The sequence below is a fragment of the Echeneis naucrates genome, chromosome 15, assembly GCF_900963305.1.
Source record: "Echeneis naucrates chromosome 15, fEcheNa1.1, whole genome shotgun sequence".
In the NCBI taxonomy this organism is placed as follows: Eukaryota; Metazoa; Chordata; class Actinopteri; order Carangiformes; family Echeneidae; genus Echeneis; species Echeneis naucrates.
In genome coordinates, this window is record NC_042525.1 from 349,604 (window position 1) to 368,147 (window position 18,544).

General features: G+C 44.5%; 1 protein-coding gene across 1 annotated transcript; it reads left to right on the forward strand.

Annotated features, from left to right (window-relative positions):
* Positions 1-15: 15 nt before the first annotated feature.
* Positions 16-3,285, forward strand: LOC115055746 (cationic amino acid transporter 2-like). Its single transcript, XM_029521757.1, has 12 exons — positions 16-26; positions 121-491; positions 799-954; positions 1,034-1,199; positions 1,431-1,561; positions 1,644-1,866; positions 1,958-2,094; positions 2,206-2,369; positions 2,419-2,506; positions 2,572-2,738; positions 2,837-2,945; positions 3,164-3,285. Exons 1-12 carry the CDS (start codon positions 16-18, stop codon positions 3,283-3,285), a joined length of 1,845 nt encoding a protein of 614 aa, XP_029377617.1.
* The last annotated feature ends 15,259 nt before the right edge of the window (positions 3,286-18,544 follow it).

Sequence of the window (18,544 nt, forward strand, 5' to 3'; positions counted from 1 at the left end):
GATCTCAGGTGGAAAATGGCTGAGAGGTGAAGTTTGTTCAGAGCTTTATTAGTTCTTTTCATTTCTTCACCTTGTCGAAGTGTCCACGTCCTGATGCGATGTCTCTGCTGCTGATTCCAGATCATTGTGTGCTGACGTGTTGGGGTTCTTTCGGGCCTTGACCCAGAAGAAGCCTCTGGAGGCGGAAGGCGAGGACTCCAACTTCTGCCGCTGCCTGTCCACGGTGGACCTGGTGGGCCTCGGGGTGGGCAGCACTCTGGGAGCCGGAGTGTACGTTCTGTCAGGGGAGGTGGCCAGAGAAGTGTCTGGTCCCAGCATCATCCTCTCCTTCCTGGTGGCAGCGGTGGCGTCGGCCTTTGCAGGTTTGTGCTATGCCGAGTTTGGATCCCGCGTCCCCAAAACGGGTTCAGCTTACCTATACAGCTACATGACTGTGGGGGAGGTGTGGGCCTTCGTGACCGGCTGGAACCTGCTGCTCTCCTACGTTATTGGTGAGTGAAGTGGGTGGTGATGTTTGTTTCACTGTGAAACTAACAGCAGGTTTCTGAGTGAACAGGTGGATTCATTTTGTATTAACTGGAGGACCGAGTCCAGTACAGACCAATTCTCTAGACCAGGCTCAAAAACCCAACGTGGCTGACAGAAAATGACTAACTGATCCAACATTCCTTCGCATTTGTTCAGTTTTGTCACAGTTTAATTTCCTCCTGTTCTTAAAAAAAAAAAAGCACTAACGATTTAAAGCTTTCATTTCAATGTTTTTAAAAACAAATGTTTTGAGTCCATTTTTGTTCTCAGGAACATCGAGTGTGGCCAAAGCCTGGACCGGCACCTTTGATGACCTCATCGACAACGTTATTGCCAAATATCTGATGGAGCACACACCGATGGACTCCCCCGGTCTGGCTCTCTATCCAGACTTCTTCGCTGCCGGCCTCATCATGCTGCTTGCAGGTAACATTAAGTCGAAACACGGCCTTTTGCTGTTGAAGCTAAGAATCACTTCCAGTATTTGACCCCTCTTGTTTTTCAGTGATTCTCTCGTACGGCGTGAAGGAATCCGCTGTCCTGAACACAGTTTTTACTGCCGTCAATGTGGCTGTTTTGTTTTTTATCATCATCTCTGGTTTTATAAAAGGGGACATCAACAACTGGCGCATCAGTGAGGAGATGATTCTGAACGCAACTCAACTAATGGCGTAAGAAACATTTATTCCACTCAGTTATTGAATGAATGCGTTTAAAGGGCCAGTACTCCTGATTCTGTCTGCTCCACCTCTTTAGGTGAACTTTAACCATTAGTTGAATTGACAGCAGTTTTTTGGCTGATGGGTTAAAACTACTGGAAAAAAAAGCTGTCAGTGAGGTGACGTTGCTGCCTGTCTGTCACTGAAGAGCGGCAGCTGATGGACATTTTTTCCTTCATACAGAAACTCATCAGCACAAAATGAAACTGACTTTGGCCTTGGAGGCTTTTTCCCTTTTGGCCTCGATGGGACTTTAGCAGGAGCAGCCACTTGTTTCTATGCCTTCGTTGGGTTCGACTGCATCGCGACAACAGGTAGTGAAGGTTCCGTTTATATAAAGATCAGTTCTGTGATTGGACCTGAACCAGGAAGTCTCAGGTGAAAATGCTCTTTCAGGTGAGGAGGTGCGGGACCCCCAGAAGGCTATCCCTCTGGGGATCATAGCATCACTGCTGATCTGCTTCCTGGCGTATTTCGGAGTGTCTGCATCTCTCACGCTCATGATGCCGTACTACCTGCTGGACTCCCACAGTCCTCTGCCTGTGGCCTTTGAGTTTGTTGGCTGGGAGGCGGCGAAGTACGCTGTGGCGGTGGGCTCTCTCTGTGCGCTCTCCACAAGGTGGAGCTGCTGCCCCTGGTGGGGCTCTGAATCAGGTAAAATTGCTGTAATAAAGAGAGAGAGCTGATGTGAGACCCATTTGTCCCGCCAGTCTCTTTGGGGTGATGTTTCCGATGCCGCGGGTGCTGTTTGCGATGGCGAGAGACGGTTTGCTCTTCAAGCCTCTTTGCTTCATGAGCGCCAAACAGAGTCCCGTCTTGGCCACGTTGTCCTCTGGAGCTGCAGCTGGTGAGATCGTCATCTCAGTGACTTTGTTCAGAAGCTCAGGAGTTCAGTTCTGAATCTAAAACACCTTACAGACCTGGCCAGTGACACATTTGTCCCTGGCTGTTTCTGCAGCCTTCATGGTTCTGTTGTTTGACCTCAAGGCTCTAGTTGACCTGAGCTCCATCGGCACAATCTTCGCCTACACACTGGTGGCTGTTTGTATTCTCATTTTGAGGTTTGTAGCGCCTTCTCTGGTTTTATCCCAGTTCAGAGGAACTTTGTCCCCAGCTGTTACTGTTCTTCCTCAGGTACAAAGAAGACTCCAGTTCTGTCCACAGATCTGAGCCATTTTTGGTGATGGGACTGTTAAGGCCTCCGAATCGGCCCACCTGCCGCACGTCTAAAAACATCAACATCATCATTGTTGTGATCTGTGAGTGAGCCTTCATCTTTGTGTGCTGTCACCTTTGAGCTACTATGACTCTGGTTTCCCTCCAGTGTTCCTGGTCATCGTCCTGAGCGTCCTGCTGTCGGAGGCTGTGGATTCTCTCCGCAGGCGGGAGCTGTGGAGCATCCTGCTCGTTGCCGTCCTCGTGCTTATGCTGCTGCTCGCTGTTACCATCATCTGGTTGCAGCCGCAGAACGCTGCTAAAGCTGCATTCATGGTAAACAGCAGTTTGAATGCTGAAGATTTAGTTTCAATGGGGATGAGCACCACCCCCCCATCATTAATGACCAGAGATCATTCTGATGCTGGTTCCAGGTCCCTGGTCTGCCTGTGATTCCAGTCTTAAGTTTCTTCATAAATATCTACCTGATGGTTCAGCTGGGAGGAGGAACTTGGATCAGCTACGGCGTTTGGATGGCAATTGGTAAGAACTTCCTGGTTTTATCAAGTGGCTGTATGTGGGAAATTTTATTCTTCAGTCATTAAATTTTATTAACATCACTTTGAGCCTCAGTGTAGTTTTCCAGATCATGGTGGCTCTAGTTGTTTGGGGTTTGGTGGGCGGGGCTGACAGCTTGGTTGAGACATCACGAAACAGTCCTTACTGCTGTTGCTAAGGCCTCCATGTTGAATCCTGCTCAGGGATGATCATCTACTTCTCCTACGGCGTCCGTCACAGTGTCCAACAGCAAAGATATCGGGAGACGCGCACACTCCTTAACATGGCCGCTCCAAACGGCGGCGCTGTGCATTCTGCTCCCTGATGTCTGGTTGATGCTGCCGGACAGTTTTACCTCCTTTGGTCCGACAGATGGACCTGAAAGCGTTTTATAATGTGGTGTACCTTAAAATACACACACTCAATGATGTAAAGTCATTTTATTCATTATGACTTCATCAGTCTGTCAAGACTGAAGTCAAAGATGTTTGTCAGAAAACAAACAAATTTTAATACTCGTTCATTGTGAAAAGAAATGTAATAAAGTGTGTATATATTTCACTGATGTGGAAGGAAAGTGACCGTATATTTATTTTAAACTGTTTAACCATCAGCTCTTTCTCTCAGTAACACACAGTGTGTGTTCGTTCTTTAATGGAAGAAATGAAGCACAATGAGCTTTAACAAACACTCTAAACTAACAGTCACTGACTTGATGCTTCATATTTATTAAAAAAAAAAAAAAAAGGCTGCATTAGTTTTACTGAACTACATCAACTCAGGTAACTGGAGACACACTGAGTTTTTCTCTGTAGTTCAGAAGATGAACTATCACAAATAACCCATGTCAGTGACAGTCCCCTCCCGCCAACAGGAGCTCCTGGTTTCTCCATCAGTCATTGATACATGTTATGGATGGATCTGCCAGAGGAGGTGTGTGATAAACAATGAGGTGATGGATCGTTTGCTGTGGTGGTGATGACATCACATCATCTGGCCAATGGGAGGTTCTGAGGTTGGCCATTTTGTGCTGAGGGGCTGGGGGCACAGACTTTATATGCAACAATCATACAGAACATAAAGATAATAAAACAAAACCTGACATGAAATAAATCATAAACTCAGCCCTGATCGAATTACTGAACATCCAATTAAAGTCCGACTATTCACACACGTTTAATCTTTTATCTAAAATACTAAATCTGTCAGTCAGATTCTGTTATTTTATTTGTTAGTGGTCTGCTGCTCCTCTTGTACTGACACCAATCTTCCAGCAGAGGGAGAGCTTGTCCTGCGTTCGGACTGAAACCTGAAGCTCCTGATCCAGAGAGAAGAAGAAAATGTCATTGACCTGTTACGACGATCAATAACCAGCACAGTCTGAACTCCACCAGTCAAACAGCAGCAAAGTGACCTAACCTTGATGCGGATCCTGACTGTCAAACTGTTCATAGAAACATTAAAATAATTGAAGGCTCCAGAAGTCAGCTGCTTTGTTTTGATGCAGAAACAAGCAGCTGTTAATAAAGCTCATCTTCTGTCTGTCGCTCAAAATATTTTATGTTATTCTGCAGTGCTGCCTATAAAAAGTCACTTTTCCCAACACGATGCTGATGTCACTCTGACGTCTGTGTTCACTTATGAGATTGGATGTGACCATCTAACAGCACCAACATATGACGGCTGTAAAAGTGTCAGCTGGACCTTTAATGTGACGACACTTTGGCTGCTGGATCCGGTTCATCTTCTCAGCCGGCCACTTTAGTAAATAAGATCATCTCAGGTCTTTGAGCTCATCATGTTGGACATTTTCTCTCTCGGCCAATTTTCATGTCTGTTAAGAGGATTCATTTTGGGCCCATTTAGAGCCCCCCTCCCAGTCTGCTGTCTGTCTGAGGGACATGAGTCTAAATTTGGTTGTTTCAGACGGTCACATGTGGAGCAACATCTGGAAGCTGTGACTTTGTGCAGCTTCACAGAGTCGAAGGAAGTTTGTCCCGAATGAAAAACGCCAGACCTAAACGGACGAAATGTTTTAATTTGTGTATTTAGTCATTTGAAATTTTGTTGTGTATTAATCACAGAGAGAGAAGGAGCATTAGTTGAACTGCTACACTGATTGTGCGTCACAGTGATTGTGACTTTTGCGTGTTTCAGGTCAAAGAATGAAGATCCGTGGCTCAGAAAAAAAAAAAAAAAAAAAAAAGTTCTTCAGAGATGTCCATCAGGTGAACACCTCCAGGTCAGTGATGTCGTCACGACGACAATATCAAACAACTTAATGAATTACTCAACTGTTTCCTTCTAATCTGACGCAGAATTCAATAAATGAAAGTCGAAGGTCAAGGTTAGATGTGACATCATAGTTAATATTAATTTAGTGGCGTGTCCCTGAAGAAGCTGTGACAGTAAAAGTCAGAAATGTACCTCAGAGAAAACTGACTGAAAAAACTCAATAATACAAAACAGGAATGGTGGTGTTGGACAGACGGACTCTTGTTCTTTATTTTGTTTGCTATCTCATTTTAGACCCCATCGTTCCTCATTTAGCCCCTCACCCATCCTACACACACACACACACACACACACAGCGTGTGACGACGAGGTAACTTTTTGTGGCGGCTCGCTGTGAAGAGACCTGCCTAATTAAAAATCTCATGAATATTCATGAGACACTTGTTCTGCTGCAGCTCATTACATATGCAGAGAGGTTTGGTGTGAGTGGACTGATTCAAATCAGACCAGCAAGGAGAAGATGGACAGAAAACACAACATTCAGGACAGAAACTGAACTCTCTCTCTTCTCTCATCTGTCAGTTTTTAAAATTCAGTTTCTAAATGTTCATTAGAAAAATTAATTTCTCTTCCTCATCAGAACGAAGAGCAGTGACCCAGGAAGAACTAAAAAACCAACCTGAACCCTCAACACTGAACATCTGAACTGAGTTTGTTCATTTTTAATTGAACTTCCCGACAGACTGAATGTGTAGAACACACACCAATTATTTCTAGTGTGTGTGTTGAGCGGACATGTTGGCCATATGGAAAAGACAATGACGCAGAGTAATTTAAACTGAACAAAGAAGAGAAGCTGGAACTGTAATTAGAACGCTGATTAATCAGCTGATAATTTTATCTTGATTAATGTGACTGATTTTCTCTTCATTCTGACCTCAGCCCGTCAGGCCCGGTCCAATTAAATTTAAATTATGCGTCAGAATCTGTCCAGTCGACCCCCCATCATAAAACACGGACACACCTCAACACACACATGAACACAAATGCACACATCAAAGTGTAACTACACTCTCATGTACACACACATTTTTTTCTTTTTTACGCCTTCATGGATTTTTATATGAATTTCTGCCTACAGTTGGTTTTTTGTCTGTCAGCCGTAAATTCATCAGGAAAATGTTTACTGAGCTAATAAATTAGGGAGGAGGAGGGACAGTTTCCCATTGACTTCAATAGACTCCTAAACATCTGGACCTTCTGTTTTTTGTCTCCTGTTTGATATAATTTTCCATGAAGTCTCCCAGTCCAAAGACCTGCAGGTGACCTGAGACCAGGTTCATGGATCAGCACAAACACCTCCACACCGTGTGCTGAGTGAAGGAGTCTGGGATGCCTTTGACTGGGGGGGGTTCTCCTCCCGCCCAGCTCATCTGTGATGCCCCCCCTGGATGGCAGGTGCATTTATTCTGTCAATTAGGGGGGGGGACAGTTGGGCAGCTAAATGAAAGAGGAAATGCTGGTCTACTTTCTGCATCTCATCTGTCCCCTGGCCCCGCCCCCCCGCTCTGCCTGTCTCTTTATTATTGGCCCCAGCTCAGCTGACTGGCGGGAAGCCAGGGCCCGCCGAGTCACTTTGGACACGGCTGCCAACACGTGAACGCCACGCAGGCCGCCGAGCCCACCGCCATGTGCCAGCGTGGCCGTGCTGTCGTCCACGGCCCGGGGCCTCCTGGGACACAGCGCAGGGCGGGGGTGTTAACGCCTTCAGATCTGGTTAAGACCAGGTGACAGCTCAGTTACCTGGGGGGGGTAAAGGGCATTTATCTCCATCTCACCCACACACGGAGGGAACGGCTGTGAAGGACAAACTGAGGATTTGGGGACGACTTGACGGACGAGCTGAGACGTCCTGAAACAGAAGACAACGTCATGTCATTCTGATTTCTACCTTTTAGATTTTCCCATCGGCCTCAGTTGCACTTCATCTTTGGTGCTTAAAGCGAAGATGGTTTAAAGGTCCACGATGTGTTTTAGTTCTTAAAGCACCAAATTTATCTTCTCATGGATTTCAGCTCTTCAACACAAAAGACTGGCTGTCTAATTTAAAATCTAAAATATGGACTATTTATATTTTATTCGTTAAATGGATGATTTTTTTTATAACTCAGACATGAGCTTTAATAAAATGTTTAACAGGAGGACAAAACAATAATAATTACCTGATCTTCATCTCAGATGCTCAAATAAATGTTTTTGGTTTTTATCTGAACTCCAGTTTTCTTTTCGGTGATGACTTCACAGCTTTGGATCAATCAGCTGATCACATCCTTATTAAATCTAAAAGTCTTTGGAACAGTTAGCTTTTCGTGTTGCCTTCACTGTCAGCGGTCATTGTGTCTGTCGGGGAGATAACGTCTTCTGTTTGTGCCTCCGGTGGGGGGGCGACGGCCAGGTGATAAATAAATGATGAAATGTGAAATGAATAAAAACATGAATGACTGTGGCGATGACACTGTGTGACAGCCCAGAAATGGGAATTAGGAGCCAGAGCGGCGCTAAAGCTGGTTATTGGGCAGGGGCCCCGCTAACGAGCCGTGAGATTGAGTCTGACACGACGAAGAACAGGTGCTCGTTTATTTTCCCAAATAAAACCGCTGCGCCAAAACTCGCCTGTCCAGTGAAACACGTAACCACGTAAAAGCGCCGCCTGCTGAGGTTTGTGTGATTACAAAGCGACTTCATTAAAACCTCTTTTCTTGTCGGACTCATCCAGCTTCATCTCGTCCTCCACAATCTTCAGATGTTGTTGGAGGCCTCGCGGCGATGTGCCGGCATTCTGCCGGCCGCAGGTGTGGCAGTGTGGGCAATAACAAGCGCTGAGTAATTACCAAAGCCATATCCATAACAGCCCTAAACCCCTAAAGTGCTAAAGTGTGCTCGGGGTAGGCCCCCCCCCACCATGCAGCTCAATCATAGAACTGGGCTCCGGTCCAGGGGCCTCTGCGCTGCTACCCGCTTTCTGACGGGGAGGGAAATAAAGCCAGCCGGGCCCCCAGGGACACGCTAATGTCTGCGTTAATTGTGAGTTATGGGAAAACATGGCGAGAGCGCCGAGGTCAGGCCTGTCAGTAATCACACTCTTCAGGCAGAATTTACCACAACGCTTCCTGTTTATCCCCCCATCAGCGGCGAGGAACACCAGGAAATTAGCATTAGCTGGCCGATCTGTTTGTGCCCCCCCTTCCATCACCCCCCAGCTTCAGCGATGAGTTGGACCTCGTGTGACAACGGCCCTCTTTTTCCGGCTGCTTTGGGAAATATCAGCTTTTATAGTTCCACGATGATGTTCATCTATTTCAGGAGGAAAAGTCGACTGTGGCTCGGAGGTGAAATGAGACCAGTACCGATTTTCATCACGGACCATTTTTCTCTCTGAGTCATTGCACATCCTGAACTCTGTCGATGTCCCAGTCTCTCATTAGTGTGTCAGTTCGGAGCCAGATGAGCTAAAACAGACGGTCTCACACTGCAGAGCCAACCCCCCCATCATGACTTATGGAGGAGGGCCAGTTAAAAAGCCAATAACAGAGGAAGTTCCCTTTTAGGGGAAAATCTCCAGAATGAGCAGCATCAGAGCTGTTACTATCACCATTTTAATAATTCTCTTTCTTTACCAAACAGCCTGTTACTGTACTTTATTATTACGTTATTTCATTTACATGAAATTATTTCAGTGATCCGCTGCAGTTTAGCATAAAGGAAGTCGATACTTTGTTTAAATGTTCTGCAAATTTATTCTGAAATGATTAAAGATCAATGAACACTTTCAAATTATTAACGTCTATATAGTGTTTGGGTTCTGCTACAAGACATTTCAGCTGTGAAGTCTCAAGTGCGCACCCTAACTGAACATTTTAGATTTGAAAAGGCAGTTTCAAAACCAGATCTGAAAAAGTTGGATTCAGTTTTTCAGCTCCTCAGTTGGATTTCATACGTAACAAATCCTAGCAACCAATCCCGTGGATTTTCTTTCCCAGTTCATTTACATAATATATTCAAAGACTGGAATGCGGGAGCCACCTAAAACAGACAGCGATGGCGAACGCTTGCTCTGTGTTTGGGTGTGGAGAGGTTAATCGTGATACCAGCCTTCATCTTTTACCAAAGGATCATGCTGCAGGAGAAATGGTTGCAATTTATTTGGAATGATGTCCCCGAAAACATTCCAGCTAAAACGTGGGTCTGCAGCAGGCATTTTGAGGACAGCTGCTTCTTGAACCTGGAGCAAAAACGGATGGGTTTCGCCACGAGAGGTTGAGCTTTTGTTGTTTTAATATGTTAATCGGGTCGGTGCTGCCCCCTGCTGGTCCGCAGAGGGAGCTCTCCCTCCTCTGTTTTTCTGTTGAATGCTGAATCATTTTTTATCTGTGTTTCAGACCAGCAGGACCAGCCGGACTGTCGAACAAACCGGGACAGACGTCAGTGTGACATCACAAAGGACCAGACATGTCCATGACCTGTGGGTGTGACATCGGCATACGGTCAGTCGCTCTTCATTCCAAAAGTTGCTAACTGCTGAGAAAAGGATATGCTCACTCCTGCAAAGAATCCTCCAAATAAATTGCACCGTTTTAGTTCCCGAAGCAAAACACAACTCTGCCAGAAGCACAATGTATGTACAATATCTGTAGACATATAAAACCGCAATCGATGATGAATGAAGCAGGAGTCTAATGAAGCTGCTGCGACGGCGCTTCACCGACCCCCTGTGACCTGCAGATGAAACGACGCAGTCGGCAGAAAGCCTACAAAGACTCGTACCTTCACTTTGAAGTGACGACGAAAACTCAGCCATCTGGTGAGAGCGCTGCTTTTTCACATCGAGCCGAAGCTGCTGCACTCCCACATATTGTTCCTCTGCAGCTCAACTCAGGCCTGCTGTGTGTGTGTGTGTGTTTCAGTCCAAGTGGAGTAAATGAGTTACCTTTTTAATGTTTGTCAGTGACCTCAGAGACTCTGAACCTCAAGCTGATTGAATGTTGGAAACAATATGAATTCCTGAAGCGCTCAGACACGGTCAGACACTGGCCCTGGTCCTTCATCAGCTCAGTAAACATCTTCCTTTCTACTTTACAGTCTTCAACACAACATGATGTTCATTTTTTAAATGATGCTCCATTTAGAGGGAAACAGAGCAGGAAGGAGGGGTTAGGTGGGGCGGGGCAGTGACTGACAGACTGAACCAACCAATCAGGAGAGAGAACAGAGCAGGTCAGATCACCTCCTCCTCCAACTCAGGTTTTTACTGGTTTAATACAACAAGATGGCCGACAGATTGCAGCTTGGTCTGAGTCTCATCATCACGAATGTGTTTAATGGTCAAACAAGAAGACAGTTTAATTTGACTGAGCTGAAATATTCAGAGGATCAGACTTTATTTCCTGTGTTGAATATTCACAGTGAAAACTTTCCAACCAACCTGGCAACAAACAAGTGTCAGCCACATCACGAGGCCTCAACCTGGCAACACAGAGGTGTGATCTTCACTTCGTGGTCTATAAATTATTCAGGTCAGACGGTGATGAGAAACCAGCACATTTCCTGTGTTGACAGCCGTGTTTCATGCTGCGGAGGAGGTGGAGTTTTTATTTCAACCAATTAAATTCAAAATTAGACTTTACAATTGTCCCCTGAAAAAAGACTGAATATTTACAGTCTGTCCGCCGACTGTGTGTCTGACTGTGGTTACAGAGGAAAGAAGTCAGAAACATTCAAAGCACTAAACTAAAGAACCATTCGAGGGGTTTCAGAATAAAAAACAGTCCCAGTGTCGTCCATCAGTCTGTCACTGAACGCTCGCTGTTCAGCTCTCTGTGTTTTTACCCCAAACCTAATGACCATAAACCTTTACTGAGGAGGAGGCACATTTTCCCATAGACTTCAACACCATCTCCTCAGAGTCCAGTTTGGGGTGGATCAGCAGAAACAGGTCGGACTTTTACCTCCAACAACCTGAACACTTTAATCAATTAGATTTTTTACATTTAATCAATTCATCCATCAGCGAAGACACCAGAAGAATTCAACACAACATCACAAATGACCTGTTCATGTTCAACACACACATACACACACACACACACACTTACAGGCTTTTATTCAGTGTTTTTCTGCTTCTCATATTTCACTGATGTTTCTTTAGAGTCTCGTTGGAATCAGAAATCAATAAATCAGAGATTAGTCAGGAAATAAACACCACTGTGTGTGTCTGTGGATGAGCATTGTGTTGTGGTGAAGTGTTGCATTCACATTTCTGAACACGTGTCTGTGTTGTGTGTGTGTTGTATGCCTCTGGTCACAGGTGAGTGTCATGTGTGATGATCATTATTGCCATACACCTGCTCCGCTCCTGCAATTAACTTTGCCGATGCAAATGAGCCTTATTGCATCACAGAGCCCCCCCCAACAGACTTGACGATGTTCATCTGCTGGATCTAATTAACGTAATTGGGGGGGGGGGCAGGACACTGAGAGAAGTTGGCACAGGAATGAAAATGAAGAGAAATGGGAGAAAAAGGTGGAGCTTTGTGTGTCTGTGTGTAAGTGTGCGATGTATGGATGAATGTGTGGCCATAATTACATTAATCTGTATCTATAGGATCTGTGTGTGTAAACTGATGAAGTGTTGGAAGAAAGAAATGAGGAGAAAGTGGAAGGATGAGACAGCAGGTGTTCTGACAAGGACAACAACCTTCACAGACACACACACACACACACACACACACAAAAACTAATGTAGTTTTTTGTTTTTGCTGTATGGCTAAAGTTAGCATTAGCATTATCTGCATCAAACTTCATTCTTTCACTCATTGTTGTGTTGTCATCACTTGTTTCCAACGTGTGTTGTTCTTCTGAAGGTAGCATGCTAAATGCTAACACCAGCCCCACTTCACCTGGTGGTGGTGGGGGGGGGTAACCAGGTAACCAGCTTTCCTCACATAAACATCAGCGGTCTCACCTGCTGCTGAACGTCCCAGACTCTGTGAACCTCCACCTGGTTCTGGATCAGATTTCTTCACCGCTGCTGGAAATGTTCTCATTTCAGAAAAAGTCCCCTGAACACATCGGCCCATATTTTCACGACGCAGCGTTTGATGTCTCATCACTTAAGGAGGAAACCGGACCAATCTGCAGAAGCTGCTGATGAGTTTCATGTTCTGTCCTCTCGCTGTTCCTCCTGTAAAACTCTCCCCACTGTTTTCTCATCTTTTTGTCAACCTCTGCTGGGTTTAATCTGCCGAGCTGCTGAGGTGACTGATTGACCGGCGGATGAGCTGTTTATTGGATGTTAAGGAAACAAATTGCGGTTCCACGCGTCCCCTGAGTTGTTTAATGAGAGTCAGGATGAAGTACATCGCTCTCCTCCGTCAGCAGGAGCTGAACCTGAAACCAGGTTCGGACCTCGGCGTGAGCCGTCAATCACTCTGATGCACAAACGGCAGCCGAACGTCGTCCGGCTGAAACGAAGCCGAAGAAACTGTTTTATGGAAATATTGTAAAAACCTTCTGATCTGATTTGAGCTCGTTTACATTTTCTGAAAATTGATTCATTAAGTTTAGCTTTAAGCTGATTTCTGTTGTTGACTGAATCACACATTTGCTGTCTCTCACATGGAGATCGACCTCAGCAAGTATTCAGCCGTCTCACACTAACACAGTGGATTCAAACCAGCAACTTTCAGGTTCACTCCCTGTTCACTTAGACATTTTAATTGGATGAGTGTCAGTTTACTTACCTGACAAATCCAACATTTTCCCATTGACTTCAATGCAATATGATTTCTTTTTACATCCAGGGGAGACAGAATTAAGTTTTAAGGCTGTTTGGAGTCCAGGTCCAGACTTACAGACGGTCCAGGTTTAGAGAAAGTCCAGGTCCAGGTTTACAGACAGTCCAGGTTTAGAGAAAGTCCAGGTCCAGGTTTACAGACGGTCCAGGTTTAGAGAAAGTCCAGGTCCAGGTTTACAGGCGGTCCAGGTCCAAGTTTACAGACAGTCCAGGTTTAGAGAAAGTCCAGGTCCAGGCTTACAGACGGTCCAGGTCCAAGTTTACAGACAGTCCAGGTTTAGAGAAAGTCCAGGTCCAGGTTTACAGACGGTCCAGGTTTAGAGAAAGTCCAGGTCCAGGTTTACAGGCGGTCCAGGTTTAGAGAAAGTCCAGGTCCAGGCTTACAGACGGTCCAGGTCCAAGTTTACAGACGGTCCAGGTCCAAGTTTACAGACAGTCCAGGTCCAGGTTTACAGACGGTCCAGGTCCAAGTTTACAGACAGTCCAGGTTTAGAGAAAGTCCAGGTCCAGGCTTACAGACGGTCCAGGTCCAAGTTTACAGACAGTCCAGGTTTAGAGAAAGTCCAGGTCCAGGTTTACAGACGGTCCAGGTTTAGAGAAAGTCCAGGTCCAGGTTTACAGGCGGTCCAGGTTTAGAGAAAGTCCAGGTCCAGGCTTACAGACGGTCCAGGTCCAAGTTTACAGACGGTCCAGGTCCAAGTTTACAGACAGTCCAGGTCCAGGTTTACAGACGGTCCATGTTTAGAGAAAGTCCAGGTCCAGGTTTACAGATGTCCAGGTTTAGAGAAAGTCCAGGTCCAGGCTTACAGACGGTCCAGGTCCAAGTTTACAGACAGTCCAGGTCCAGATTTACAGACAGTCCAGGTTTAGAGAAAGTCCAGGTCCAGGTTTACAGACGGTCCAGGTCCAAGTTTACAGACAGTCCAGGTCCAGATTTACAGACAGTCCAGGTTTAGAGAAAGTCCAGCTCCAGATTTACAGACAGTCCAGGTCCAGGTTTACAGACGGTCCATGTTTAGAGAAAGTCCAGGTCCAAGTTTACAGACAGTCCAGGTCCAGATTTACAGACAGTCCAGGTTTAGAGAAAGTCCAGGTCCAGGTTTTTATCTGTAATTAACATGAATGCTTTTTATTGTGTTTTGTCAATTTAACAACATTTGGAGACTTTTATTCAGACTCAGCAGTTTGTGTTGTTGTTGTCACCATGACAACAGAAATTGTCTTATGTGGAGGAAGACTTTTTTTCTGATAGGACTGTTACTATGGCAACCGTGGGGGGAACCACGCTGTTCCCCGGTACTCTCTCAGTGTTTACTGCTGTAACCATGGCAACCAAGGTGTAGCAGAATTTGATTGGTCGACAGCTGATCTGGGCCCCAAACTGCAAATGACATTACATATTTACGGGATTCTAAAAGATGAATAAATGGAAGAAATTCAGCTTCACTCAGAAAACTCGTACAGCAGGGACAGGTTGTGTTTTTTATTTGGATGAAGTGACCCTTTATTCCCCGGAGGCCTTTCACTGGGACTCAGTTGTTCCTCCTCTCTCTCACGGTGACCATGTTGAGCTATTTAACAGTAAAGATTTAGTATTCATGAGACGTTCAGGATGGCAGCGAACTCATAAAAGCTCAGCCTGAGTCCATCACCAAACAAACGGGAGTGGCGTCTTTTTCTGATTTATTAGAGCAGCCCTCCCCTCTTCTTCTCATTCTCCTCCTCTTAATCCTTCATTATTGTCTTTCCTCTCTCTCTCTGCTGCTGTCAGTGTGATTGTGCGTGTGTGATGAGAGTGTGTGTTTGTGAGTATGTCACATGACGTCCTTAATAACAATCTGTGTGTGATCTCAGTTCAGTCCTCTGCTCCTCCTGCTGATGAAGCCTCATTCTTCCTTTTGTCGCTTTTTCTCTCAGATCAATATGACTTTATGAATTATCAGCTCAGAGAAGCTCCTTTTTTCTTTCTCTCTTCATTTTATTTTATTTTTTGAACACTTGCTCATTAGCATGCTGTTTTTATAAGCCGGGGCCACCGGAGTGTCCATGTGTGCAGGCCTGAACTGTGTGTGTGTGTGTGTGAGTACTTTAGGTGTGGTGTGTAATTAATCTGCTGGCCCTCAGCTCTGATTAAGCTCAGATTCTTCCACACAGCTGAACACTCTCCACCTCCCGTCCTTTTGGCTTCTGCTCAACATGCTGCGGAGAACACACACTAATATGATGATTTATGTTTCTGTGTGACATGAAATTCAAAAGAAACACAACAGCCAGTTTTTAGTTTTTAGATTTTGTGCCCTACATCGCTCCGTTTTGCTGACTAAGGTTCAACACTTTGGTTAACAATCAGAGTCAGAGTGAAAAAGAAGGCAGCTGGTCCAGCTCCTCATCACACCAATGAGCCATTCTACATTTTGTGAACAATTGAAAATGAATTAATTTCATGAAATATTTCAGCAGAACAATATAAATCTGTCTTTATATTCACAGTGAAATAAAGATTTTTTTGTTACATGTCCAAGTTTCTCAACTAAAATAAGAGAAAATGTGACAGTAGCATGATGACTAACCAATAAGAGGAACTTTAATAAGTTCAGTTTAAAAAGCGGCTGATGATGAAAACATAGTAGCCACAGCGTTAGCAGCATGCTAGCTGTAATTCTTCTTTAGTTTGAATTTGTGAGGATTAAAGTCATTTAAATCAATGATGGTATTTTAAACAAATTTCTGTTCGACTCAACCAATCAACTCAACCTGTTGTTACGATTACGTTGTAGTTAAACAAAAAAAAAAAAGTAAGATCAGATAAACTTAATTATAACCCTAACCCTAAAATGATGGGGGGGGGGGGGGGGGTGGCTGGACTTTATATTTAGTCTTGCAGTTTCCAACATACATACTCAATAAAAAATTCACGCATGTTGCCCTTTAAGTGATATGAGAAGTCAATAAGCGCAGTTGTACAGATTTAATAAAAATCTGCTTAGTGTGTGTGAACTCTCCCTCTCTCTCTGTCTCACACACACACTGATCTTCTCTTGATGTAATCTGTAATAATTGTGTTTGTAATAATCCAGCAAACAGAGTAAAAGGTCACGTCTGGGAGGTTAATATGAAGGAACGTTCGAGAAAAGGAACAGCGGAAACAAAGATAATGAGCAGGAAGTCGGCCAATGCCGTTCCCTCCTTTGTCCACTAGTCTCTGCTGTTGCATCAGGGATGAGCGATGCATCTCACAGTTTCCTCCTCGGTCCCTCAGACTGAGCTGGATTCTGTCTAACGACACGCTCGGTGCTGATGCAGCCGCTCTGACAGCTGCTGGTTCTGCCGCTCAGGAAAGAGCACAATGTTCACAACCATCAGGCTTCAATGAGCAGGTTTCCTTTGGAGAACGAAGGAGACGCAGCACTTAAAGCTGCAGTATTACATAATGTTTACAGTGCACTCATTATTCTGTCACAGCAGCTCTAATAAGCCTCAGAGGAGGATAAAGCCAGTTTACTCTCTCCGCTATGAGAGCTTCATTTTTCTTTTACCAGTGAAACGAATTAAAATCACAGCTGATCCAGTTTAGGTTGTGTTCAGGTCCAGATCACTGGACCCTGAACGTTGTAGTAAACCTGACTGCACAGTGAAGCCTTCCTGAAAAAACACCCTACTTCAATCTGCCCTTCATTAGCCTTTAAGAGCAGCACCGACTCTATCTGACTCACTTCAGACTGTTTTCTGGAATCAGAAAACAGGAACTAACTAAAAACACTCTGAATGTTTCCTCCTTTTCCAAATAAAACTCTCACGTGTTTGGGTCGTTTTTATCTTTATCTGATCAGGAGTTCTGCTCATTAATGATGAAAAATCAGCTCCAAATATCTGATTGTAAACTCATACAGGACTGACCCAGAGACTCTGATTGGCTGTGACATCACCCACAGGAGCCAATAGGAGCGTCCGATGTAACCGAGACGTGACTCCAGAGGTCACTGTCAAAGATGGAGGATGTGAATGGACGGATAAACACACAGAAGGAGTCAGAGAGTCGGACTGATCAGATCTGATCGGTTTAAGGAGGAACCTCCTCCTGTGGGGTTAAAGGGTTAAATGTGTCGCCTTTCTTGAGTCTTCAGGCAGTTACAACTTTTCTCTCTTCAACTGCTGAACAAGAAATAAATTTCACTTTTCTTAATATCACATCGTCGTAGGCGTGAACTTCTTTAGCAGACAGAACTTTACTTCAAACTAAACTTCAGCGTTTCGAGAGGAAAGAGAAGAAAAAGGGAAAGTCATGGAAGGCAAATATCACACAGCGCTGATTCACTGTGTGACCAAACACGGAGCCCAAGTTGAGACTAATGAAGTCTTTAATTTGGTTATAGTTTATTAATGTCAGAGACACTCCGCCATTAATCATATTATAACGCCCCTGAGTGTGCACGTGCTCGCTCTAATGTGTGTATGGCCCGAGTGTGTGTTTCTTTTTGAGTGTGTGAGCATATGTTTGTGTGTGTGTTTGTTTGTGTGAAAGAGACAAGTGTGCAGATCTGCACCAGCAATAATATTGCACACATTTTAAAGGACCGCCATTATCTCTGTGGGTTCCCCCGCTTCCCCCACTCCAAAGCCCACAAACCATTTTCATTCCAAACTCATTAATATGCAAACATATTCAAATGAGATTGTAATTAAGCATCTACTGAGTGGGAACCCTTTTCATGATAATTTATGATAAACTCCTTGCCACCTTTGATTGAGATTGATTTTTGGCGCCGACGAGCCGACCTGAATACAAAGCTACACCTGAGAGACCTGGAGAGAATAACACTTTTAAAACAGGAAACTTATTTCATGGCTGATTGTGCGACAATCATCTTGGAGGAGTAACAAAGATCTGTTTGAATAATGCATTCCCCGAGCGCTGACGATGTGCTCAGCCTAAAAAAACCTGCACAACTTGGACGTCTCTTCTTGGCATCGAGTCCACTGAAAGTGTGTGAACACGAGTGTGTGTGTTTCATACTGGAAGATAAAAACAGCACAACTCAGTTTTCCAGCTTTATTTTGCGGATTTGTCGCCTTTTCTCACTGAAAGCGAAAATATTTGAAGTTTTTTGTTGGTAGATGAAGTGATCACTATTTGCGTATAAATTTCCATGAAAATTTACCCTCACAAACACAACTGAAAAATGGTCTCATACAAACTGCTCTGAAAGTACAAATCCTAAAAATATAAAAGCTCGGTCCAGAGATGGAAGAGCAGCTCATCCTGATCCCCGAGGCACTTTTCTTTGTATCTGTGATTTTAATTGTCATCATCTTCAAAAATAACTAAGGGACACATACAAACATTTTAATTCTCTGATGTCTTGTGTTGATGAAGTGAAAGTTTTTCTGTCATGGTGGAAAACAAAGAGGAATAAATAAAAAACAAAGCAGATTCAGTTTCCGTTCGCTCTGTTGTGGCTTTCCAGTGAAACTTCCTTTTCTTCTCTGAACTAAAAAT